Raw genomic sequence first — 19205 nt, 5'->3', positions numbered from 1 at the left:
AGTGCACAAGCCGGACTGTTATAGCCAAAAATCTTGTTTATCGGAATTTTACCAAAAATAGTATAATCTCAAAAATCACTCTAAATTAAAAATCAAAATAAAATAAGCAATCTGCAAAAAATCCGGCCGAAATCGGATTTAAAATGACTTTCTAATTGACAATCGAAATATTACCATAAATAGTAAAAAAATATCTAAATCTAGTGATTCGGAGGGAAAAACGACAGAATTTGAGGTCGAAAAAAAGGTCACATGGAGCCTAACTCAATGTGGAGAGCGTGCGCGTCGAAAAGAGCTTTCCTGATTGGGGTCTTATGCACGATTCTGACATCCGTAGCCAAAGTTATGGCCAAAAGATTGAAGCACACTCAAAACGGCCCAATGAAGAACAAATCACAATCAATTCCCGCCTTTACGCTGATCTGCCAACTCATGGTATCTCAACGCCATCAAGGTGCAATCTGACAGCTCAACATCATATCTCTCAGATTCTTCTGTATCATTTAGGGAAAGATGTCTTCTTAAGTTCTTGGTTTCTTTTTCTGAGTGACTCCTGGGATACTTATTATTCTGGATTGCCCAGAAAGTTCTAATCTGAAACCCGTCCATCATTCCTCTGTTGCTCTCCGTCAAGGCTCGATTTGCATTTTCATGGTTCCCAAATCTCACGAAAGCAAACGTTGTGGGTTTGGAACTTATTTTCCGACTCTTGTAAGCTATGAATATATCCAAAACTTGCCCGTATGCCATGAAAGCTTCCTTTAGCAATGTTTGATGGATCCTCTTGCTGACGTTGTGTACAAAAATGGTGAAACCAGGAAGATTGTGCTGCTTCTTCTCCCAAGGTCTGTGCTGCTTCTTCTCCAGGGGTCGGCACCGCTCCATTATCCACCACTTACGAACGCGGGGAAAGTTTATGAGGAAAAGTGCAAACGTAAGAAAGTCTAGGGGCTAGAATTATAATTTATCCATTATCTTGAGTTTAAATACTAAATTTTAGCTTAGGTGTCGGATTCTTTTTTCTGGAAACGTGAACGCCGGTTGTTCTCTGCATTTTCTCTGTCGGTTTGGTTACCTCCGCTAATAATTGTCGTCGATAGGACAGAGACAGAATTTTAAGTTATGAGACGAATCTAAACTTATAAAATACAAGAGAGGCTAACTTAAACTTATATACTTTTAGGGTGGATAAACTTGAATTTGTAAAACATATTTTTAATAAAAAATATATAGAAAAATTTAAAATATATAATAATTTTAAATTTTGAGGGGCGACTGCACTCACCTGCCCATCTTTTAGGGATGTAAACGAGCCGAGTCGAGCTTGAGTATTGTCGAGCTCGACTCGAACTCGAAAACTTTAAATGTAGGTTCGACTCGACTCGAAAACTCGCGAGCCTAAAATTTTCAAGCTCGACTCGAACTCGAAAGATAATATTAAAACTCGATTCGAACTCGAAAAGGCTCGAACTCGAAAAAAATTCAAGAGCTCGAGCTCGATTGAAGCTCGATTTTGAGCTCGATTCAAGCTCGATTTTGAGCTCGATTCAAGCTCGAACTCGATTAAAGCTCGAACTCAAACTCGAATTTGATCCTACAAAAATCTTATATTACATTTAAAATATATAAATAATTTTCTCTTTAATCAACCATTACCAATACATTATAATATGAATGTATGAACTATAAAAAATCTAAAAAATAAAAAATACAATTACAAGAAATTTAGGATAATTCATATAAGTTTTGAAGTTTTTTTATAATAATTATTAGTATTATTATTACTCATGTTTATTATATTAACATGTGGTGCAAATCGACGAGGAAGCCCGAGATAGTGCACCACCCACGTGAACCCATCGAGGAAGACCCATGCTGGTCTGCCATCCACCGAAACCAATGCTGTCGTCGCGCATGCTGGCCATGCTCGAATCCATGCCCTGCAGACACACAAAACAAGGGACAGAGCACCAAGCACAAAACAAGGGACAGAGCACCAAGCAAAAAAACAAGGGACAGAGAACCAAACACCAAAACCAATACTAGGAATGACAATTAACAGCTTATGCAGCAGTTGATAAGAATTAAATTGTATCTATGGGACATGTAAAATAATATGTTTCTGGGAAGAAGAAGGAGAATGAATATTTTGAAATATACAACGAATGAACCACCAGATATAATACAAAATATAAAACAATTTCAACCTTAGATTGTATTCAAAGATATAATTAATCAAAAATTTATATAACCTTACTTGTGACATTCACATATGTCCTAATCACTAACGTGAAAATCTAATGTATTGGTTCACCTTAATAGAGTTATGAAATTGAACAACCATATATTTCTTGACAAAACCATATTCAATTATCAACGGAGTTTTCTGCAACCTAAATCAACATAAATAAAGAAACCACTATAATAAGACAGTGTGGTATTTGTCCACTCACCTGAAATCAATCAAAGGTCGAATATAATTTTGACCAAACTTGTAGTAGTCAAATGGCTCCCGCAAAGCTTTGTGGTAAGGTTGAAATACAAAAGGATCTTGAAAAGCTACCGTCATATTTCATGTAGAAGTTCATAAAAACTTATAATCGAAATGCAGTATCTGAAAAAGGAAGTTCATAAAAGTTACAAACTGTAGATTCATCTTGAAAGAGCATTTTAGAACAATTACCTCTACATCCAAAAGCACACGGTAAAGTGCAACAACCATGTTCGACAACACAACTTCAGCAGCAGCGAGATCTCCACTTTGAAAAACCTAAATGTTGTCACATGCGAAAGATTTTCTCTTTTAAGTTTTCAGATATACAGGTAAAAGATACGCAAGAATGAAAAAAAAAGTTCACCAAGATTTTCGAAGGGCATAGATCGTGTACTGAGGAGAACATATCATATCTAGAGCATATATTAATGTGCAGTAAAGTTTGGGTTTCTTGCCTAGGCCAGCGAGGAAAGAGTGGTCCAGGCGTTAGGACTCTTCATAGGAGCTCGTGGGGACGGCGAAGGTCGCGGTGGTCGTGGTCTGGCATGGTTACGGAGTGGTGAAGCTGGGTATTTACGAGGGTATTATGGGTTTAAGTTTAAGGTTTTGGGGATGTTTTTTATGAAGGTTGTCACCGAAATATGTTTAGGAGAAGTTTAAGCTCCACATCGGAGCACTAGGCGACTGAAGCCACAGAGGCTGTGGGTCTCTGTTAGGGTTGAGCAAGGAAAAGTGATAGAAGTTGAAGTGTAGAACTCCGTTGAAGAAAGGCGAGAGGAGCGGCAGCTGCGGGCCTGTGACACTGTTTTCTGGTTTGCATGAGAATGAGAGGGGGAGAGTTGGAGAAAGTTAGGGCGTAAGGCTTGAGCGGCTGAAATGAATATTTAGTTTAGGTTTGTTTTAATTTAGGTTCTAAACCCTAATTAATTTTGGGGTTAATTATCGTTTAGCCACCATAACCTTAGGGGTAAATTAGCTTTAGGCTCTCTAGATTTATGCGTTTTGTACAAAACAATCCCTCAATTATTTAAATTTTAGCTTAAATTAGTCCTCACATTTAGATTTTTCTTAATTTAGTCTCTGTTTAGGATTGTTTTCTTTAATTAGTTGTGTATATTAATTTTGCATGTTGATATTTTTATGTATAAGTATGTGAATAATTTATTTATGAGCCACATAACATCATTTTGCATAATTTGTATGTTACCTTTATGGCATAACTTAAACCCTAACACATAAACCTTAAATCTTAACACATAAACCCTAAACTCTAAACTTTAAACCTTAAATCCTATCGCATAAACTCTAAATCCTAAACCCTAAACCTTATCACATAATTAGTTATGAGGTAAGTACAATATAGTATCTTGATATTAAATGCTCAAACCCTTGATATTTATGATATTTGAACCCAAAACCTCAAAATATAACAACAATTTAAAAAATTAGTTATTACAAATATTATCATTAGAAATATATTAAATATTTGTCATTAAAGAAATAATTTTTTTATCAATTTAAAATAAATATAAGAATATTTATTCAAAAATAATTTTTAACCATTTTCAATTCAAGAATATTTATTCATCAATAATGTATTTTTAATATATTTTTAATAATGTAATTTTAAAAAATATAAAATTATAATATAATATTTTTTCGAGCTGCTCACGAGCTTTTCGAGTCGAATATCGAGTAGCTCGTTTCGGCTCGTTAAGAACTCGAGTTGAGTTCGAGCTCGAGTCGAGTCCATTCGATCCGAGTATTTATCGAGCCAAGATCGAGTCGATCTCGAGTAGCTCGCGATCTGTCTCGTCTCATTTACAGCCCTACCGCCTAGGTCCATCACTGGTCGTCAACATTTTCATTCGTCGTGATGGATGTCAACCTTCGATCATCCATTTGTGAGCCAATACTCTGGTTTGTTTGAGTGCCAAAACCATTACTATTAACGCCCTTAAGCGCTATTCGTCTGTTTAGATCCACATTTCCCCTGTCGTGTCTTAACAAGGATGCGCCGTTTGGAAGGTTAAACGCTACATTGTTGTCGTGGCCTTACACTGACCATATATGACGAATAAACATACAAGTCCGGATTCTTTTTCTGTTTCTGAAAGAAAGATGGAAGTAAAATTTGGAGTTCTGTTTCGTGCCAGCATGCCCTCGCTGTTATCATTCGTGGTCTCTTCACCCCGAGATATTATGTCATCGTTCCGTCATCTATGAATGAATCGCCCTTGTTGTTCTGCCTTGGGTCCTTGATTTTAACCCAAATCAATAAGTCGTTGGAACCCCACGCTCTTGCCATATGCACTAATTTATTAATTGAATTTTGATGGTATCTTGGCCGTTGTAACATGTAATTGTGGGTGAAAATAGTGATAACAACATTATTATATTCATTACTATTATTTGTATGATGGAGAAATTTATGTTTCAAGATTTTGGTAAAAAAACAAAAGATATATTAAGAATATGGTAACCCGTCAGCTTTTAATTTAATTTAGTTCAATTCTATCTTATGTGAGTTCATACCTATACTGCATTGGTAGTTGTACATAGACCTGCAACTCAATTTATAATGCCTAGCCTAAAATTTTATTCGTTTGACTGACCTGTTGACCTTTAACTGTTAATCGTTGACTCTTTCATTAACTCTTAATTCTATAATTTTTGACGTTCCGAGTTCATTTTTTTATATTATAACTCGGAAGTCCTGTTTTTTCATTTTGTATTGCTTTATTTATGTTAAGTAAATTCTATAATTAATGGTCTTACTCAATGATATTATGTATTAGGTGATTATGTATCTTCGCACTGCTTACTGATAGATCCAAGCCACTTTCCTCTAGTTCAACTCGACTCTGCACGTTCAACTCGAGTTATACATGAGGGGTTCCCACTCTGTAGGACCTATTTGTAATGATTGTATGAAACATAACGCTTAGTTGGTCGTTTAAATGATATAGGTGCGTCCTCTTGACCCGTATGACACATTTGATACTATTATGCTTTTATATTGTATGATGCTATCTGTACGCATGTTCATATTCTGATTGTGATTAGCTGTGACATGTCTAATTTCTTATTGATACTGCATCACTTTTTATTTGCGTATTGAGATATTGATGTCGTCTGAGTGGGTTCCTCTTCAGAGGGTAATATCCATGTCCTGATTTTACATGGGATCCTCTACAAAGGGTAATATCCATGTCATGTTTCTGTCTGGGATCCTCTTCGAAGCGCATTATCTCTATCTCGATTTCTGTTGAGTTCCTCCTCGGAGATTAACTCGGGCTCCTCTTTGGATGGCAACACTCCATCCTAATTTCTGTTAAGTTCCTCCTCAGAGGTTAACTTGGGCTCCATTTCGAAGGGTAACACCCCATCCTGAATTCTATTTTCTGCTTTGAATCCACCTTCGGAGGTCTTAGGTTCTTTTCAGTAGGTAATGTTCTCTATTATGTTTGTTTATAACAAAAAGTAAGGTTGTGAGAAACTCCGTACGATTTCCTGGTGATAAGTTTATGTTTTTACTGTTGCTTGATTATTGTATCGTTTATGATACAATCTCTGAATAATTTGAATTTGAATTTGTATTTAGAGGATACATTGAGCTTTGTAGCTTACTATGTTTCTGTTTACATTTCCAGATTATTCAGACGTATAACTCATTTGGCCATCGGACGTATAATCTCGATTTCATACTGTATGAGGTTAAATATATGCCTTCCGCCACTTTTAATTGTGACATGAGTTTATTTCTGATATTATAATTCAAAATTTTGTTTTAATGATTTATTAAATAAATTTTTCGTTTGTAAACTATTTTCGTGGTCAACATGACTATTCTAATTCAGTTGTTGTAACTCCTAGGCCAGGTCTAGGGGTTACATTTCTATATCAGTAACCATCAGCTACATCATTATATCGTTAACGATTTAACGGTTCAATGGTATAATCGAAACGAAAATTAAAGTTCAATATTATAATTAGCAGAATTGATAGTCCAATAGTATAAACGATACAACACCTAAATTTTGGTGATATCTGATGTAATTTACCCTTTAAAATATTAATGTAATTTTAATTGATATAATCACATATTTAATCCTCGACACTTTTTGATTTTTTAATTTAATTCTAAATAATTCAATATACTGAGCAGATAATGTTTTTAATTGGTATAATCATATCATGATCATCAACCCCGAGCACCCTTCATCAATAAGCCATTACCCTCAACCTTGGGTAATTACGTTCATGTTTCTCACACGAAAACATTAGGTATAAAGTAATTCGACTTATTTTGTTCGTTTTCAAAACTAAAAGGATTAAATTACAGAATAGAAATAAAAAAAAGAATAATTACATCATATCCCGATCTTACACAGAAGAGTTGAAGAGTGTTACAGTCGATTCTCTCAAAATCTACATTGTGTGGATGACTTTTGTTTCATGCTCCTTCCTCTGCAGTTAGGCCTGCAATTTCCTTGAGTGGTTTCCACATGAATTTTCTCCTGTGTTGTAAGAAACCAAATAATCTGTTTTTCAAATCATCACTCAAATTGGAATAATTTGGGACATAAGAAGGGGGTGATTTTATACCAGTTTCCGCACTCGGCAATGACCCTCACTTTAGGCCGGAGACTGGGCAGCAAAGCAAGAAACTGCAGCTCCGACTTGGACAGAACCTATGCAGATCACCATGTTAGTGTTTTTATTTTTGGGAAGAATGAATGTTGATTAGTTTGTTCTACCTTGGCTTCGATTACCCAGACGATGAGTCCTTTAGCATCAGGAGGTAAAGCCTGCAGCCTATAATCAACTTCCGGAGGGAAATACCACCTTGCTATCGGCTGCTTTCCAACATGAGGCTATACAATTCAATTACACAAGTCAATATATAACAGACAAAACCACAAAGTTAAATAAATATAGAGCGTTCATTCGGCATGCATTGCAATGCATACAGGGCAAACAGGATGGATCTTGGTGAGCGTAGTCTCGGGATCGCCTAGGCCGCGAGCGGTGAGGTCGAGGAAATAGTAACCCTGATACCGTAGACGCGTGAAGTAGCGGCCCTCATAACCTCCCTCGTGCGGGGTGTAAATAGCCAGGGCTTTGTGCTCTTCCACGTCCGATAGCCAACGCCCCAGATCAAATTTCAAAAGATCTCCTCCGATGAAGTCGACTATCCCTCTCTCGCCCCCAGCGCTGCATTTCACGGTTCCACATCTCTTGCTCATCCTAAATGTGTTGCCGTGGTGATCATTTGCAGGTCTTAGTGCGATGGCCGTTTCTCTTCCTCTGTTGTTGGTGACCCAAATGTGCTGCAAGTGAAAACATGTTGCAGGACTAGTAGCCATTGATTTCCCCGGGACTTCTTTTTCAGATGTTTGTTTGTAATAATAGGAAGAAATCCATTCATAGTGTGCTGATAGAGGAAAATGCTGTATGGTGGATATCAAAACAAGATAAGAACGATGGAGCCAAGCGATCCAGGAGAACGGACAAATGGCCGCTCCATTTTAACTTTGGATAAAACCAAAAATATTTAGTTTGCTAAATGAGTTTTAAGTAAGAATTGTAAACCAACATAGCCTTCAATCAAATTTTATGTTTGTCAACCATCCGTGTACACTTCGTTTATGTTTATTTAATAAACAATTAAACATGACTATAAGTGTGTTCTGTTTGTTTATTCACTCATTTATCGGTTCATTTATAAACTTATTTACTTAATTCTCCTTTAATTTTTTTACAATTTTAAGTATTGGTATAGGTAGGAATTAAATTGAACATTAGGTAAACTTTGAAGTTAAAACTGTGAAGCCTAATAAACTAAAGAATTAATGATACATTTTTATAATTTTTCATTGGCTTGCAAATAAAAGGATAAAAAAGAGTGTTTGTTACCGTACATGTTTATGAATGTTAAACAAACATACTCAGTAACGTAAAGCAAACAAATACAATCACCGTCAAAAATAAATAAACGAAAATGAACGTCTTCAAAAATAAAACAAAAAAACAAAATATATTAACTGCTAATTCTACAATTACAGAAGATTAGATTTGCAAAATCATAAAAGCTTTAAAAATAATCTCTTTTAAATGGTAATTGACCTTTTTCTAATAATAAATGTTAATTCCACTAAAAAAAACTGATGTTCTACTCAATTGACAGGTAGAACTGGAGAATCTTCAACAAATTTACTTCATTAAAGCTATAAAACAAAGTTACAAATCAAATGGACCACGAAGAGAAAACAGTCTCAAATAAACATTAAACCAGACTGAAGGAGAAGATGAACATCCATATGCTTGGGATGGTCAAACCAAAAGAGAGTACATTCCTTGTACACCCAACTTACATTGCTATGCTTCTCCATATAAACTACAATTCAAAGCAACGGGGACGAGCAACGGAACGAACACGACACGCCTACAACCTCACCCGGCCTAATACTTGCAACACGTATATATATTCCACACTCCTCGAAGCTCTGCTAACACAAGAACAAATCGAATTAACGTATTGAGTTTACAGGAAAACTGACCTCACCAAACCTAAACTTAAAGAGCCAACTACATATTTTTTCCCCTTTGTCTCAAGAGCAAAACAATTCAATAATGAAAAGCTCACCACCAGAAGCTGTTAACCTAATATTTTCCAGCTGTGCTGAATTGATATGTATCAGAGAATCAGAAGTTATACTTGGCTATGAAATCCTGGAGAAGCGTAGATGATTTCTGGTTAAACTCTCAATATCCTGTTTTGGGGCGCTTCATCCCACTGGAATTAAAAGGAGAAACACTGCCACTTGGACCAGGACTCTGCTCTCTGAAATTCGAATTTAGCATTGCCAGTTCACGCAATTGCTGCCTCTTGATAAAATCTTGCGACTCATCCTAAGTATCCGAATATGAAGTTAAGAACTCGGAAAATCAAATATTTATCAACAGTTTTAACACCATAAAAGCCTGCAAGTCGATAAAAGAACAATAGAACGCAAGGCAAATTGTTCTGCAGCGCCATCATGAGGAAAGAGCTCACAAAGGCAAAAGAAGGAAATTTATACTTAACAAATAATGCAGTTTTGAGACGAATGCCTATATCAAAGTAAACCTGGCTAATATACTTTCTAGAAAAAAAGGATAAAAGACTGAGGTACATACCACGGGTTTGAGTAACTCCTCTATGATCTCCTGCGCCTGTCTAAGCCTTATATCAACAACATTAGTAGGTAAATCAGCCTCAATCAAGATGTGGAGTGGATCATTCAAGTGCTCGTATCCAGGTCTGCCCCTCAGCTTCTCTTCCTTCAGTTGAAAAAAAAATGAGAACTATTCTCAATTCAATTTTAATGTCAAAAGAAAAAGGTGATTTTTTTTTGGGGGGGTGGTGGTCCTTGAATTTAGGCATCTAGAAATTCATTGCATCTTCAAGCTAATTTTAGCTGAATCATAATTAAGACGTGCAGCACAAAACTAGTGGCAGAAAACCATGATAAAAATAACAATAGCAGAAACTTAGGTAGTTTTACCTTGTCTGGATCCTTTATTGATCCTTTGCCTCTAATGTATACACGGCAGCCGGTAGTAGCTTCTACCCGCTTTAATGAATTGCCTCTGGGGCCTAGAAGTCTACCGACAAAATTAAACTAAAAACAAAGGAAAAGCAGAGTCTAGAAATCAATAAGCATATAAAGGTTTGTTCATTCAATTGAAATCTCACAATTTTAATCCAAAGCACTAGCATTTTTTATACAAGGCTTACAGTTGGATATGTATCAACAGGAATTTCAAGACGCAAAATCCTCTTCACTGTGTATGAATTAGGGCTAGCTGGAGCACCTTGCCAGTCCATTGTCACTCCAGGAGGTCCACTTAGTCTCTGTCAGAATTAAAAAAAAAACGTAACACAAAAGATCAGATGCCTCAATTCACTTGACTTTCCAATAATAACTTCTCAATGCTTCATTAAAGAACAGGTACTAAAATGCTAAAATATATAGATTTAGAATGTTTAGCCAGTAGAAATAAGAAGGGGGGACAAAATTGAATACATCCTACCAACCAAAAATAAACTGATAGAAAGCAAATGTATCTAGTGGAACTCTTTGTATGTCAAACACTTTAAAAAGAAAATAATATTTTGGCAACCATATCATTTTCGACAAGAAATAAGCATGATTCTCATCAGTGTTACTTTACTTACGAGGATCCATATTTAAATAAAATATCGGAGATTACACTATTGTTTTGCTAGTCATCACCCAGGTGAAAAGAGGATAGATGAATCTCAAATATTCACTATTTGGCAGGAGTGCTTTAATTTAGTGACAATTTGGCCGTTTTCCTCATTCTTATTTCATGAATTGAACTTAGCAACCAAAAATATTATAAAAGAAAAGCATAGTTTTAGAACAAAATCATATTATTCAGATTGACTAATATGTTCATTCAGATATGCCTAAGTTGCACATGCCAACACATTGAAAACATGAGCCAGCATTTTTACAAGTATTTCCTGAACAGAAAAATTAAACCTATAGTGTGTTTCAGATAAGGTATGAACCTAAACTCATTACCCTTTGAGATGACCTGGAATTTAAAGCACAGAACTTTATTGTCCATTTGTAATCTTTATGATGCCATAGGACAACAAGACTATGATGTTATGGTATGCCTGAGCAATTTTTTAGACATCCATATTACATTGGCGATTACCAGATATAATCTTAAAGCGAATTTCAGAGAATTAAAAGCATAAAGAACTCCTCTTCAGTTTTAGCTTACCCCAGTTGTCAACTTATAGGCATGAAACAGATATTGTGCATTTACAAGAAAAGAACTCAAATCAACCAAACAAGAGAAAATGTGGATTATCTATATATAAACACGCAAACACATGTACAAAATAAAGATGCTAAAATGAATTTTTGTTAAAAAAAATAGCTACCTCTTGAGGAAGGCTGTTCCACCTGCTTAATCCTGTCCCATAAACATTTGACATAAGATTTGAAGAAGCCATAGGACTGGGGCTTCTATGCCGCATCCGGTCAAAGTTGCCAAATCCTTGGTTGGACATCATTCCTGAGACCCGAAATATCTCTGCATATGAAAGGTATATACGAGAAAGGAATGACATCATGAAAACAAGTTAGTGAATGAAAGGAGTATAGCATTCGCAATCAATTCAGGAAGACATAAAGGACACAGTGGATACTGAGAGATTGTAAAGTGAAGAAGATAGAACATCGACCACAAGTAAAACGAAGCCAATCTATGTTTATTAACCATTTCAAGGCAAGAACTACAAAAAAAAAATAGAATCTGATTTCTGAAAACATCCTGCAGCATGTAAAGAATACAAGTGGAGTGAGGAAGCGTACAAAAAACATTTGTTGTCCAAACTAATCAGGATAATTAGCTCACATTCTTGCACTCAGATTCAATACTGTAAATATTTTTTGAAATCAAATTTCAGCTGAAGAATTCTTACAAGTGCTACTCCTTTTCTATCCTAGCTTTCCAATACTCAGACTTTCTTCTGAAGAGATAAGTCAAACTCCAACTGCAATAAGTTTTCAAAAATCCAAAACTTAAGAAACTCTTCAAATGTATCTATGAAAAATGCATGGCACTTCAATCAAAAGGGGTAAAGATCCCATAAGAACCCAGGTAGAACCTAGGCTATGAATTCTTGATACTCGACATGCATGCCGGTTGAATAAGATGGGATTTAAAGCCCATTTAACAGTGATCACGAGTGACTTTGTCATGAACAAATAGTTCAAGTGTTGAGACACTATCCATAACACATTGGAACATACAGAAAACCAACAAACATTGAGTCAAGTATATTATCAGAGCCAAGACCATAATACAATCAAACATGATAAGCATTAACTCCACTCCATCAGACTGATCTAACATGGGTAATTTAGAAGGAGAACAAACCCAGGAAAAAAGCCTAGATCCAAGAGTGTGAGAGTAAAGTACTAACCTTGATTTAGTAGTCGGCTACATATCGGAAGAACTTGCAAAAAAGGTCCAAGCTTTTGATGCTCTGCCAACAGCTCTGATAAGTACTGACTGGGGAAGAAAAAAAAAACAGCCAAAAACGCACACAGATAAAAAAATTGTTAAACCCAGAAGAACACAAAAAATTAAAAAAAAAAGGAAATTGAGAAAGACGAGCAACAGTCGGCCTATTTTTAATTTGTCTGGAATTAATATTGGATGAGAAGAAGATTATGAAGTTAAAGTTGGATTACCTCTCAACCTCTGGAGTGCTTCTAATTTGAGGAGAAGCAGCTCCCGCAGGGGAGAAGCTGGAATTGTACAGTCCTGACATGGTTTTTGCCTTCTAGGATTCAGTCCCTAGAGAAATAAAAGAACGGGATTTTGATAAATAAATAATAATAAAACTACTTATAGTAGTAGTTGTTGGGAAAACTATAATAACATCGACAAAGAAATACAATAAATATTTTTAAGGGGGACAAAACCCATTAAAGTGTTAACAGCTGTAATAGAAATTTGCAGAAAGCAAATCGTTGGTAATTTAATAATTTTCTTGTAACCATTTACATATTAATGTAAGGTTGCATAAAGCCGAGTAGAAATTCTTAGTAGAAATTCTTATAATATTTTGCTTTATATTATTATTAATATGTTTTTATAAAATAAATATAATTTTAATTATCGGAAAGGTTATTATTTATTTATTTATAATATATACCAACGTAACGCTCAAGAACTGACCAAAGAATCCAAAGAGTTCAACCGTTGTATCAAATATTTAAAATAAATTATCATGAGCTCTAAGTTAAAATATTAATGGAGTTACATATCCAAAATACAGTAAAATCTTACGAAGACATAATCCAAAAAGTATCTAAGATATTATTTTCTGAGCTCGAGTGGTAGAAATCCTTGTGTGACGATGGATTAATCTGCCAACGAAAACATCCGAACATTGGAAAGTTCGACGACGTATTTCTACTTCAATATGCATGTCATAAAGTATGAATATAATGTGTGAACATAAAGATTTAAGTGCAACGTAACAAAAAGACATGCTTACAGAAAACTCTATTTTTTCCTTCTTTCAACCCTTTAGGTAAGAGTCGTTAGGTAAGAGTGAGCAAAACTCAATTCGACTTGAAAAATAAAAAATTTCAACTCAATTCGACTCCAAAAAAAAAACTCGACTTGAATTGATTTCGCGTTACAATTTCATAAACTCGATTCTACTCGAAATTTTTTTAAATTCAAATCGAGTTGAAAAATGTAACTCGAATAACTCGAATTTTTTTTAGTAATTAGTCAATTTATTTTCAAGTTTGAGTTGAATCCAAGGACTTTGTATGATGACATGTATGAAAAAAATATATGAAGAAATATATTTGTATTGTATATATGATTATAGAAAGTCACTTAAATCGGAATCAAATAATATTATAATATTGTAAATATTTACGATTAAATTTAAACAGAAACTCGAAAAATAAAGTCCGAGTTGTAAAATAGTCACTTAAATTGGAATTTTATAAACTTGACTTGAAAAAATTTCAAATCAAGTCCGAGTTGTTAAATAGGATTCGTCAACTCGAATAACTCGAAATTTTTTACTCGACTCGATCGAACAGTCACACCTATTCGTTAGGAGTCTCAAATATTCGTTTTTCTCAACTCTTTCAGCTTCTTGTCGTCTTCGTCTATTATTTCCTGCATTATGCAGAAGTCATCCCCCGAGTATTTTTAAGTGTGAGTGATAAGTTCGAAGCCAAAGATTGGAGCTTTTTCATGTATATAGCTCATGTTTTGACATACCTGTGTAGAGCAACAGAGATTCTGGCTTTGATAGTTGATATCTTTGCGAATGGGGAAAGGTCTCTGATGGTTCGATCCGTAATCGGATAACGGCTTTCCGTATTTTATAATGCCTCTGATGTTTCATCCAACTCTTTCTTTAAAGCAGCAAATCTCTGAGTTCCAGGTTTCAACAAGTACGAAATTGTTCAGTACACTTGGTATATCTAAAATGAACCATCCGAACATCGATAAGAGATATTTCGTATATCTAAAATGAAACTTAAAACGAGCATTCTAACCACTTCCATCTCATTCAACAGCATTATTCGTTCCAGAACATTATCGATCTGAGATATACACTCTGAGTTACTCAGTATAATCACCAGAAGATTGTACTCGGTAATGCACACTGTATTATCATTATTCATTAGCAACAGCCCAACAAAAATCGAATCCGAAAACTTACATCCCCTCCCCTATCCTTAAGGTACGACTTCTTTTCTACCACAAAAACGACCTTTCCTTTGTAAGATGACACCCGAATCTAGTAATAAGGAATTTCATATGATTTAGTGTTAAAAAAAGGCCTAAATCAATCACTGCCCTAGATGCAAACTCTAGTTCTAAGATATGCCACTTACTATAACAAATGATTCCATAAATGTATAGTATTACTCTCTGTATCACTGTTTGTATACATATAATTTAAAGTACCTTCGCACCACACTGTGTTCTCGTCCGTCGGCTCTCTCATGGGTATGTTACATAAAAGCTCCCAATCCACTGTCGTTTTCGACAAATTCCCATACTAAGAAACACGAAATCTGATCATAAAATGAGTCACTTTGAAGGAAAACGAAAAGGGATATCAATTGACTGCATAAACACATTGCAAATTTAAAACCCTGTTAAAAACACTTGCAATTTCCCAAAGACAAACATGGATTAGTGTAGAAATTCATACCCCAGTTCATCAAATCTGGCAAACATGTCAGACAATGGTTAGTAGTAATATTAACACTATGCAATAGAAATCCTTGTGAAGATCACATTGTTTAAATTGCAAAGCTTTAGAAAGAATCCTATGATTCAACTACAATGTGAAATGTGATCAATGGTAAGTCAAATTTCTACACAAAAGTGTATTTGAGCATGAAATTCCATGCTTTACAGCAAGCATAAAACCAATCGACAACTTGTAATTTAATCATAAACATATATAAGTTTTTTCCATCAGTTTTAACTCTAGAAATTGAAGGACAAAATTCAAAAGCAGAAGTTAATTCCAACAAAATCTAATCAAATAATTTTGAGGTATTTACTGTTTCAGAGAGTAAAATAGACCAAACCCAGAAACAGAAACTATAAGTTACAATCTTCAGTTGACAAAACCAGTGAAGATGAACATCAAACCCAGAAAATTTTCAGAGAAATGATAATAAGCAAGCATATAGATCGCTATTGAGGTATTCACTGTTCGAGAGAGTTTAAACAGACCAAACCCAGGGAAAAAAACTCTAAACTACAATCTGAAGATGAAGATGAACATCGAATCAAACCCAGAAAAATAAATAAACCAAAAACCTCTAAATTCTGAAGCGAAAAGGAGATGGAAAAAGAACAGAAAAAATTTGGACCATTTCTCGATTTGTGCGTGTCATCCTGGCGTAGGGACCATGCTAATCTTCTCTGTATCGTTTCAATTTTATCGGATGTCCCCGAAGGGTCAATAATCGACTTGCTCCGTCTTATGAATGCTCGTAGCATTTGGTTCTTTAGAAATGTGGGATCTTTGGTTCGTTTCTAACTGACCAGTGAACTATGTGATTGAGGTCCATCAGATGCTGGCCAAGTCTTTGATTACAGATGGGTCCAAGTCCGATACATCAACCCGGCCCCATGAAAGCTCAGATGATCAATTATCCTTAAGCTCACATTAGCCTTGAAGCTTAACAACTCTTCCCAATCTCGTCTTCGTATTTGGATTTTGTTAATGACATAACACTATGGAAATATACCAAGTGATCACCTAAAACTTTTAAATATCCTATGAAACCAATGTTCACGATTCATACTCTACACATATTAGGATAACATACCCAAAAAAAACCTTTAAATAAAATGTTCATACTTAACATTCAAACTCAAGTACGAGTAACACACTACTTCCCCAAATCATTTCACATATTTGTTTTCGTTTTACTTTCTTCTTTTCCATAGATTACATCTCCGTTTTTGGTCTCCGCCTATTGAAGTCTCCAAGGTTTCAGAAAATTTATAGAGTTTAATGTTCTTCGAATGATTGCAGTCCCTTCACTTGATAATTGGTTAATCTACATGATATACCATAGTTAAATCTATCATCTAACGATTTACTAGGACTATCGAATATGATACTTCGTCTAAACTAAAAGAGTGAACTGCTTACTACTACTGTAACCTTACTTTTCCCATCATTTTCACTTTTCGTTGGGATGATTGTCTATATACCTTTATTAGAATCATGTACTTAAAGACTATTTTAGTTATTATACCTTTGACTTATTTAAAACTTATTTGATCCACGAATTCATCTGTATAATCATATCTGCACTAGTTATTAGTTCAACTATGATATTAAAACTTGTATAAGTTGGTCGGACAACGCCATCGTTACCATCGTTATGTGTGTATAAGCTTGATTTTTAATCACTCAATGAGTTCATATTTCGAATATCAGATTTAAATACTTTAAAGAGTTCATACATAAATAATGTGAAATTTGAGAATATCAAGACAAAAATTTGTTGCTTTTGAGTCGTCAAAGATAGTTCTTAAACTTAATCATACTGCATAAGAACGATAGTCAAAGACAATTTTCTTATGGAATACTCGAGATCTCAATATCTAAAACTATCTTTGAATGTCGTACTGATACAAGTATGATTAAGTTTAAAAAATAAATTTGGCAGTTCAAAAACAATAAAATGTTGTCATGATATTCTCAAACTTCATATTATTTATATATAATTTTTTTAAAATATTTAAATATAATTTTTTAAACATAAATTTATTAATCGAATGAAGATAATACTTATACATGTGACTTATTAGTCGTGAGAAGTAACGGTTGGGTCGTATTAAATAAAGTCAAATTAACATTTTCATCCAACTAAAATCAAATTAACTAAAGCAATGATGAAATAAGAGTCTCCCCTAGGTTAGACAAAATTATTATGGATGGTCAAGAAAGGAATCAGCTTTTAGGTCAGGTGGGATCTGATCTTCAATTTAATTTTATAATACCAATTCACGTCATTCTTGTCTTTCCTCCGCCGCCCCATGTCTCTCCGTCCTCCACGTGTCTACATATTGTTGGCTGCATGAATTTTATCACAACTTTCACAAGGTTGTCTGGGGATGTACATAAAAACAAAACTTCCATTGATTATATACACTCATTTTAGTCTAGATTATATATATATATATATATATATATATATATATATATATATATATAATTTTATATAATATTTTTAAAAATATAATATATAATTTTTAGAAAATGATTTTTGAAAACATATATATTGTTTAAAAATTGGTTTATATATATATTATAGTTTTGAAAATGATTTTTGAAAAAAATATATAATATATAGTTTTGAAAACATTTTGAATATATATATATATATATATATTATAGTTTTGAAAATGATTTTTGAAAAATATATATTATATGATTTTTGAAATATTTTTAAATATATATAATATTATTATTATTATATTTATTTATTATATGTTTTTATTTTATTAATTTTTTATTTTCTTTTTTAAATTCGATCCAGGTCCAGCAAGGGTGTAGGCTGCCCAATCGGGTAGGCAGGCCTGACCCAGCAAGCCCACCCGGATTAGGGTTTTTTATATTTTGCTAAAGCGCCACACATATGGCGCGTGGAAGCCACGCGCGAAGCGTGGAGATCGGAGGTTAACAAATGGCCAACAAGTTTTCCGGCCGCACCAAGGGACTGACCCATCCCGAAATAACTCACAACCACGAACAGTTCACTAACGTCCCGAAATAACCGGGAACGATCCTGAGATCACCGGGAATGAGCCACCGGCGGTGGGGTATAAATACCCTACCAAGTCTGTCACGAAGGATCATCGGGCAACCAAACACAACGAACATCAACACAACAGAACCAGAACCAACACCACAGAGAAAAACGAACAAACATAGGCAACCAAGGAACCAAATAAAACATATAAAAAAAACCAGAAACAATCGAGAGAATCAAAGAGCATACAACCATAACACAAACAAGCCAAGGCAAAAACAGTGTTCAAAGGCGAGAAATAAGAAGGCTGAAGTTATCATCGAAGTGTATCTCGGAAAAGGAGTCGCCGGAATTCGAAAGGTCTACTAGGAAAAGTAAAAATCGAGAGTTTAAAACCTAGATCTATGCTAATTTGTGGGGATTTGGGTTTTGGTTTTGGTTTCATGGGGTTGAGGGCTTTCGAAAAGGGTAAGTTTTGCTTTTTCTGACCACCGGAGGCGGCGGCCGGAGCAGCAGCGGGCGGCGAAGACTGGGCCAAGGAAGATGACTGGCCTTCGACCAGTCAATTGTGGGCGAGAGAGTTTTTTGAGAGGTTAGGGACTTTTTTTGTTTTTGGTAAAAATGTTTTTTTTTGTTTTGGGCTATTTATAGGGGAGAGACCATTGTGTAATTAGGCAATAGTTAAATTATTTCTGCAGTTCCTTATATTTTGATGTGTAATTCGTTTTGGTCACCTGTTTCAATTTTGTCTCTGAATTTTCAATTTGTTCAATTTTATCCATGTTTACTTTCTTATATTTTGCAAATTGGCCCCCTAACTTTTTATTTTTCTCTTGTAGATTATT

The 19205-nt window shown here is 34.7% G+C and overlaps 2 protein-coding genes and 1 non-coding gene across 4 annotated transcripts; all 3 read right to left on the bottom strand.

The window, feature by feature from the left end:
• Positions 1-6889: 6889 nt before the first annotated feature.
• Positions 6890-7878, bottom strand: LOC120143337 (NAD(P)H-quinone oxidoreductase subunit N, chloroplastic-like). Its single transcript, XM_039157686.1, has 4 exons — positions 7468-7878; positions 7255-7371; positions 7103-7188; positions 6890-7014 (listed from the first exon to the last, which is right to left on the bottom strand). Exons 1-4 carry the CDS (start codon positions 7861-7863, stop codon positions 6951-6953), a joined length of 663 nt encoding a protein of 220 aa, XP_039013617.1. The 5' UTR covers positions 7864-7878; the 3' UTR covers positions 6890-6950.
• An 869-nt stretch (positions 7879-8747) lies between these two features.
• Positions 8748-15322, bottom strand: LOC120143336 (KH domain-containing protein At2g38610-like). 2 transcript variants are annotated; one of them, XM_039157685.1, is made up of 10 exons: positions 15038-15322; positions 14342-14496; positions 12781-12886; positions 12510-12598; positions 11463-11614; positions 10278-10394; positions 10045-10161; positions 9677-9820; positions 9216-9409; positions 8748-9003 (listed from the first exon to the last, which is right to left on the bottom strand). In XM_039157685.1, exons 3-9 carry the CDS (start codon positions 12858-12860, stop codon positions 9263-9265), a joined length of 846 nt encoding a protein of 281 aa, XP_039013616.1. In that variant the 5' UTR covers positions 12861-12886; positions 14342-14496; positions 15038-15322; the 3' UTR covers positions 8748-9003; positions 9216-9262. The 2 variants fall into 2 exon arrangements, with proteins under 2 accessions (XP_039013616.1, XP_039013615.1); XM_039157684.1 differs by lacking the exon at positions 8748-9003 and having other exon boundaries at positions 9089-9409.
• Positions 15323-15948: 626 nt separating this feature from the next.
• LOC120143340 lies at positions 15949-16051 on the bottom strand. Its single transcript, XR_005517927.1, has one exon. It is a non-coding gene; the product is annotated as a U6 spliceosomal RNA (small nuclear RNA).
• Between the last annotated feature and the right edge of the window lie 3154 nt (positions 16052-19205).

This window comes from Hibiscus syriacus, unplaced genomic scaffold (genome assembly GCF_006381635.1).
Source record: "Hibiscus syriacus cultivar Baekdansim isolate YM2019G1 unplaced genomic scaffold, ASM638163v2 tig00110840_pilon, whole genome shotgun sequence".
NCBI lineage: Eukaryota > Viridiplantae > Streptophyta > Magnoliopsida > Malvales > Malvaceae > Hibiscus > Hibiscus syriacus.
Note: the sequence above shows the minus strand (reverse complement) of the source record. Positions and strands in the feature narration are given on the sequence as shown.

Coding starts and splice junctions, on each gene's coding strand:
- LOC120143337 (XM_039157686.1), bottom strand. CDS start 7,863: ATGGCTACTAGTCCTGCAACATGTTTTCACTTGCAGCACATTTGGGTC. Junction 7,372..7,467: donor AGATCCATCCTGTTTGCCCT/GTATGCATTGCA, acceptor TGAATTGTATAG/CCTCATGTTGGAAAGCAGCC. Junction 7,015..7,102: donor ATTGCCGAGTGCGGAAACTG/GTATAAAATCAC, acceptor CTTACAACACAG/GAGAAAATTCATGTGGAAAC.
- LOC120143336 (XM_039157685.1), bottom strand. CDS start 12,860: ATGTCAGGACTGTACAATTCCAGCTTCTCCCCTGCGGGAGCTGCTTCT. Junction 11,615..12,509: donor TAGCCGACTACTAAATCAAG/GTTAGTACTTTA, acceptor TTTCATATGCAG/AGATATTTCGGGTCTCAGGA. Junction 10,395..11,462: donor GGAACAGCCTTCCTCAAGAG/GTAGCTATTTTT, acceptor TAATTCTGACAG/AGACTAAGTGGACCTCCTGG.